At 63.2% G+C, this 5895-nt stretch overlaps 1 protein-coding gene across 1 annotated transcript; it reads right to left on the minus strand.

Annotated features, from left to right (window-relative positions):
* Positions 1 to 1688: 1688 nt before the first annotated feature.
* On the minus strand, positions 1689 to 4210 carry RNF223 (ring finger protein 223). The gene is made up of 2 exons (XM_025386736.1): positions 3927 to 4210; positions 1689 to 2520 (listed from the first exon to the last, which is right to left on the minus strand). Exon 2 carries the CDS (start codon positions 2509 to 2511, stop codon positions 1768 to 1770), a length of 744 nt encoding a protein of 247 aa, XP_025242521.1. The 5' UTR covers positions 2512 to 2520; positions 3927 to 4210; the 3' UTR covers positions 1689 to 1767.
* Positions 4211 to 5895: the final 1685 nt, after the last annotated feature.

Genomic DNA, 5895 nt, shown 5'->3' on the forward strand with positions numbered 1-5895 from the left:
GCTCCCGTGGTCTGGGATGTGGCCCCATCAGTCACAAGGTGGATGTTTGTGGAGTGAGGTGGGTGTGACATATTCATGTGGCCACCTGTGCAGCGTCACGCGCCTGGCCCTGCCGATGACAAGGGTGTGGGCCTGCGTGGGCATGACCGTGTGTGACACAGAGTGATGTCGCTGTGACCCGTGGCTGCACTCCCCACATCACCGGCTTTGCAGCCTTCCTGTGAAGTGCTGTGTTCTCCCTTCTGTGTCTTTGTTGGGACCTGGGGCAAGGGTGGGTGTGGTGCCCACAGCCGGAGTCAGCTTCTGTGGGGCCTTCCTGAGCCCTCCCCATCCTGGATCAGAAGCCCAGCTGGTTGGTGCAGGAAGTACCTGGGCTCTGGGGTCAGGGATGAGAAGGCCGAGGAGGCCTGCGTGAGCTGGAACTGGCCTGGGCCCTCCTGGCCGTGCCTGCCTGGTGGTGCAGGATTCCTGGGGCTGATGACAGACGGGGTAGGGCTGGGGTTGGCAAGCCTCCTGCCGAGGCCTCACGAAGCTGCACTCTGCCTCTTCCCCAGCCAGGCTGGCCCGGGAGTTGCCGGAGGGTCTGTGGATCTGCAGACTGCCGGCTGTTACCTTTGCTTCTCGGTTCCCACAGGGGTCATGGGTTCTGTGGCTCTCCAGTCAGGGACGCTGGCAGGGCCATGGGCATGAAATCCTGGAGGTGTGGCCTAGTATGGCCACAGTGGGGGATGGGGGAAGAGAAAGGCCCCCTTTGTCAGCCACTGGGCTCTGAGCCAAGCTGACGCCCTCCCCCGGTCAGGCCCCAAGCGTCCCCGGGGAGCCTCACACCGGTGAGTCTCCAGCCAACTCCAGAAACCCCCAGCCTGTCCGTAGCCAGAGGGGCTGGGAGTTGAACCCCCTGAAACCTTGGGCCCACCTGTCCCAGTGTCTGCCGGGAGTCTAATCCTGTCAGGGTATCATCTGGGTTGAGGCTGCAGCAGGCGCACCCAAGGTGAGGCCCTCTTACCAAAGATGGATACAAATAATTTATTTTAAAATGTACAAGGGCAGCTGGAAGTTTCTGTGGTTACCTTGCACTGGGGGCTGCCCTGCCTCCACTCTCTCCCCACAGTCAGAGGGCAAGACTGGCATCCCCACCCAACGGTGGGGCCAGCCTTGAGGGGGACATGTTGGCATGAGTCGAAGCATGGCAAGGCCCCTTCCTTCTTGGCAAGGGGCTTCCCTGGCAGGCAAGTCACACTGTGTGTGGGTGGCAGGAGCGCTGACCAGCTTCTCTCCTGGGCGCTTCCTGTAGGAGCCTGGTTTTTTATTTTTGTTTCTGTTTTTTTCAATTTGAGACAGGGTCCCGCTGTTTCACCCAGGCTGGATGCAGTGGTGCAATCTTGGCTCACTACAACCTCCACCTCCTGGGTTCAAGCAATTCTCCTGCCTTAGCCTCCCGAGTAGCTAAGAGACGCCTGCCACAACGCCCAGCTAATTTTTGTATTTTTAGTAGAGACAGGGTTTCACCACGTTGGCCAGGCTGGTGTTGAACTCCCGACCTCAAGTGATCCTCCCGCCTCAGCCTCCCAAAGTGCTGAGATGACAGGCATGAGCCACCGCGCCCGGTGAACCTGTGGTTCCCGGAGGCTTTGGGGCCAGGCTCCTTTTGCATCCTCAGGGATCGACTTCCAGTGGCTGCTGCGCCCTTGAGCCCCCCAGTGGGGGACCCACCCGTGGAGCTGGGTGAGGGCGGCTGACCTGTGCAAAGGCCGGTGGCCCTAGTTGTCAGTCAGAGGCCCGCGGGGGGAGGCGGCTGTGGTGGTGGCTGGGGGCCGGGGGGGGCAGCGGCAGGCAGCGCAGGTTCCCAGTCTTGATCGCGCACTGCACCGGCCAGAGTGCCACGCAGAAGAGCACCAGCAGCAGGGCAGAGACCAGTGCCATGCGCCTCCAGTCCCTGCAGCGCATCCAGCAGCGGGCCAGGCGGCCCCGGCGGGGGGCAGGGTCCTGGGCGGGTGCGGGCGGCTCCGCAGGCTTGCTCAAACCCACGTCCACACATACAAAGCTGGGCTTGTGGCCAGGTGTGGTGGGCAGTGGTTGGCAGCACAGCTTGGTGCCCTCCAGCCACACAGGCTCCTCGCGCCGCAAATGCGCTGGCATCCGGGCCTGCAACTGGCGGCTGGTGCGCAGTGCGGGAGCTCCGGCAGGCGGCACGGTCGTGGGCTGCCTGCAGAAGGGGCAAGGTACAGCCTCACTGCCGGGGCGGCCCACAGGCTGAGCAGCCGCCAGCCGGGCCAGGCACTCCAGGCAGAAGACGTGGGTGCAGGAGAGCTCCTTGGGCGTCTTGAAGATGTTGTCATAGCCTGAGAAGCAGATGGAGCACTCCAGGGGGGAGGCCACCTTCTCCGAGCCAGGGGTGCCAGGGGACCTGGGGCTGCCAGCCGAGCTGGGGGACCTGGGCATCGAGGCTGTGGAGCTGCTCCGGCGATGGGGGGGCACGGCCGTGTGCCACACCTGCTGGCCAGACGACATGTCTCGGAGCTGTGGGACAGGGACCGTGCTGAGCAACCACAGGCCGCCCCTTTCTGGTGGTCTTTTACCTCCCCCTCCCCTCTCTTGCCCGGAGATCCCAGGGAAGGGCTCTGTTCCCCGTGCGCCACTCCAGAAAGTTCCTCCGGTGCCCCTGGAGGTCATTCTGCCCCACGTGCAATCCTGCCCTCTCCGCCCCATCACATGGCTGCACCGGGTGAGCCTCCCACGGGACCCCAGGCCGGCTCCGGAAATGCAGGCCATGTGCACGCGGGTCTCGCCGACTGCTCGGCAGACACCTCCTGTCGGCCCTGCCTCACCTGCCTGGCCGACAATATTCTGCCTGGGCAGAAATAATGGTGAGGGTGATGATAGCCACAGTGGTCACTGTTTATGTCAGGGCTCTGCAAGGCTGGGCCCACGTCAGGGGACTCACAGTGTGGAAAAGGCTGCCCAAAGCATGGGTGACTCAGCCAGGGCCACCCCAAGGGAGCCAGCAGGCCCTGGACCCTGGAGGATATGGCTCTCAGGCAGGCCAGGGGCTCCAAGTCAAGTGAAGTGAGTCTGAATTCGGATCCCAGGATGGGTGCCTGGCTTGGGCGGTGCAGGCCCGATTTGCAGGCAGCTATGTGAGGGTGGCGTGTGGGGGTCTCTGGGTCTGGGGACCGGGCTGAGCCCCGGGGGGCTTCGGGACGACAGGGACAGGGATCAGTGCCCAAGGAAGGTGAGTGTCAGGCACAACCTGGGGCCTGCAGGGCCAGCTTGTCTGGCTGCTGAGGGTCTGATGTGCATGGCGGAGGACTGGGACTTGGATAAGCCTAGCCATTCCCTCTGGGCCCACTGCCTGATGGTCAGGTGATGGTCAGGGCACCCTCAGCCGCCCACTGAGTGGGTGTTTCTTCTCCCTGACCCACTCCCACTTCATGGCAGGGGCCCTGGGGGACGGACACTGGGGGACGCTGCTCTGCCCCTGGGCATGGCTCAGGTGGGCATCTCAGCTGACCTGGGACCCTGCTCCACCTCCCGCCCCTCCCCTGCACCCAGGATCCCCTGCAGGGGTCCCAGCTGGAGGGAAGTGGGCAAGGGTGAGAGTGAGCCTCAAGGGCCTGGCTGTGTGTCTCCTTGGGGCCCAGGAGGATGCCCCAGAAGTGACTCCTGGCACTGCCCTGGCCCGCCCATGACTTGCCAGTGAGTCCCAGACAGGCTGGCAGGATGACACAGGCCACTGTGACCACCTGAGTCACGCACCATCACGGTGAGGCCGTGAGTGCCCCAGGCACTGGGACCCGGGGACTGTGCTCTGTGGCCTGTGCACCCCACAGAACCGGTTCCTTGGCACCAGGCCCCACCCCTCCACGATGGTGCCCCACCCTGAGCCTGTGCAGGTGAGGGGTGAACACAGGCTGAGCTGGCCTTACCTGGTGGCTGGGGGTCAGCGGGTCCTGGGCATGGTCCTCCTCACTGGCCACGGCTGGGCTCCAAGGCCCTGGGCTGCCCTGCCCTGGCAGAGTTTGCTTCCTCGTCTCCGGGCCCAGCCCGGCCTGTGCTTCACCTGGCAGGTATCCCTCCCGGGGCCAATCACCAGTAGCTGTCCCGGTGGCACTGGTCTGGCAGGTGTGGCTTCTGCTCCGTCCAAGACAGGTGGGGACACAGGGAATGTGTGTGCCCTCGCCGCGCAGAGCTCTGGTCTGAGGCAGGTGTGAGTTGCCGGGTGTGGGCTCCCAAGCAGGTCTATTTATACCCTGTGGGTCGTGCTGGCCCAGGGTGTGGCCACAAGCCTCAGGGATTGGCTGGCTTCATCCTCTCCTTGGCAGGCCAGGCGGCTGGAGGGCAGGGAGTGGGGTGAGGGTCGGAGCCACGTGGGGTCAGCACATTCGCTGCTGTCTGGGCGGGTCTGGGTTGGGGTGTGTGCTTGGACCAAGCCCTGTCTCCCTATAGCCCCAGGAGGCTGGAGCAACCGCTGGAAGCTGCTCCGCCGGGTTCCAGGTCCCTGTGGCCCCCGAGCTCCTGGGTGGGCTCCCAGCAGGGCCCTCCCCTGAGCCCCCCACAACCTATGCCCAGCCTGCCCCTGCCCTTTGCTCATGGCTGCCTCACCTCACAGCCCATTCCTGCCACTTCCCTGCCTATACCCACCCATGTGCTCACCTGCCTCATCCACACACAAACGTAGCTGTTCTCACACATGGGCTGTGTGTCCACACGCTGTCACACACATGCCCCTCGTGGCCACACAACTCATCCCGTGTCCACATGCTCACACATGTGCCATGTCCACATGATCTCACGCTGTGTCCAATCACACATGCCATGTCCACACACTCCCGCATGTGCCATGTCCACACGTTCTCACACACATGCCATGTCGACGCTCACATATGCCATGTCCACACGCTCCCACACGTGCCGTGTCCACATGCTCTCATGCGTCTACACGCTCTCACAGTTGCCGTGTCCACACTCTCTCACACACATGCCATGTACAGACACACATGCCATGTCCACATGCTCTCACACATGTGCCATGTCCAGACCCTCACACATGCTGTGTCCACATGCTCTCACACACACGTCCACTTGCTATCACATGTGCCATGTCCACATGCTCTCGCATACGTGCCATGTCCACTCACGCCATATCCACATGCTGTCACACACGTGCCGTGTCCACATGCTCACACTTGTGCCGTGTCCAGATGCTCACATGCTGTGTCCACACGTTCTCACACATGTGCTGTCCACATTCACATGCCATGTTCAGATGCTCACACATGCTGTGTCCACACATTCACACACGTGCTGTGTCCACACGCACTCACACATGCCATGTTCACATGCTCTCACACGTGCCATGTCCACACGCTCTCACATGCCATGTCCAGATGCTCACACATGCCGTGTCCACATGCTCGCACATGCCATGTCCACACATTCACACACATGCTGTGTTCACATGCTCTCACACACATGCCGTGTCCACATGCCCCAGCAGACTACAGAACTGGTCTGTGCAAAGACCAGGGCTGGAGCTGATGAGAGCTGGGGGGCTGGGATGGAGGGTGTGAGAGGCCCAGAGGAGTAGCCAGTGGCATGGGCTGCCCCCACCCCCCTGCACACTCTGCTGCTTGCCCGAGGGCCTGGTATAGAGCTGCACCCCCAGGCTGTCCAGCTGCTGGCTCCCCACCTCACTGAGGCGTCTCTCCCCCAGCCCAGTGGACCTCATGCAAGGGCAGGTCTGACCTGGGTGCCACAGCCCCATCCCCGCCGTGAGGCCTGGGCTGGACCTGAGCTGGGACCGCACACACCAGCCTGGGGGGTGTCACACTGGGTGGGGCTGGGAGTGAGGGGCCCACCCTAGTGGGAGAGCTGGCCAGGCCACCCCACAGGCTG

The sequence above is a fragment of the Theropithecus gelada genome, chromosome 1 (assembly GCF_003255815.1).
Source record: "Theropithecus gelada isolate Dixy chromosome 1, Tgel_1.0, whole genome shotgun sequence".
NCBI lineage: Eukaryota > Metazoa > Chordata > Mammalia > Primates > Cercopithecidae > Theropithecus > Theropithecus gelada.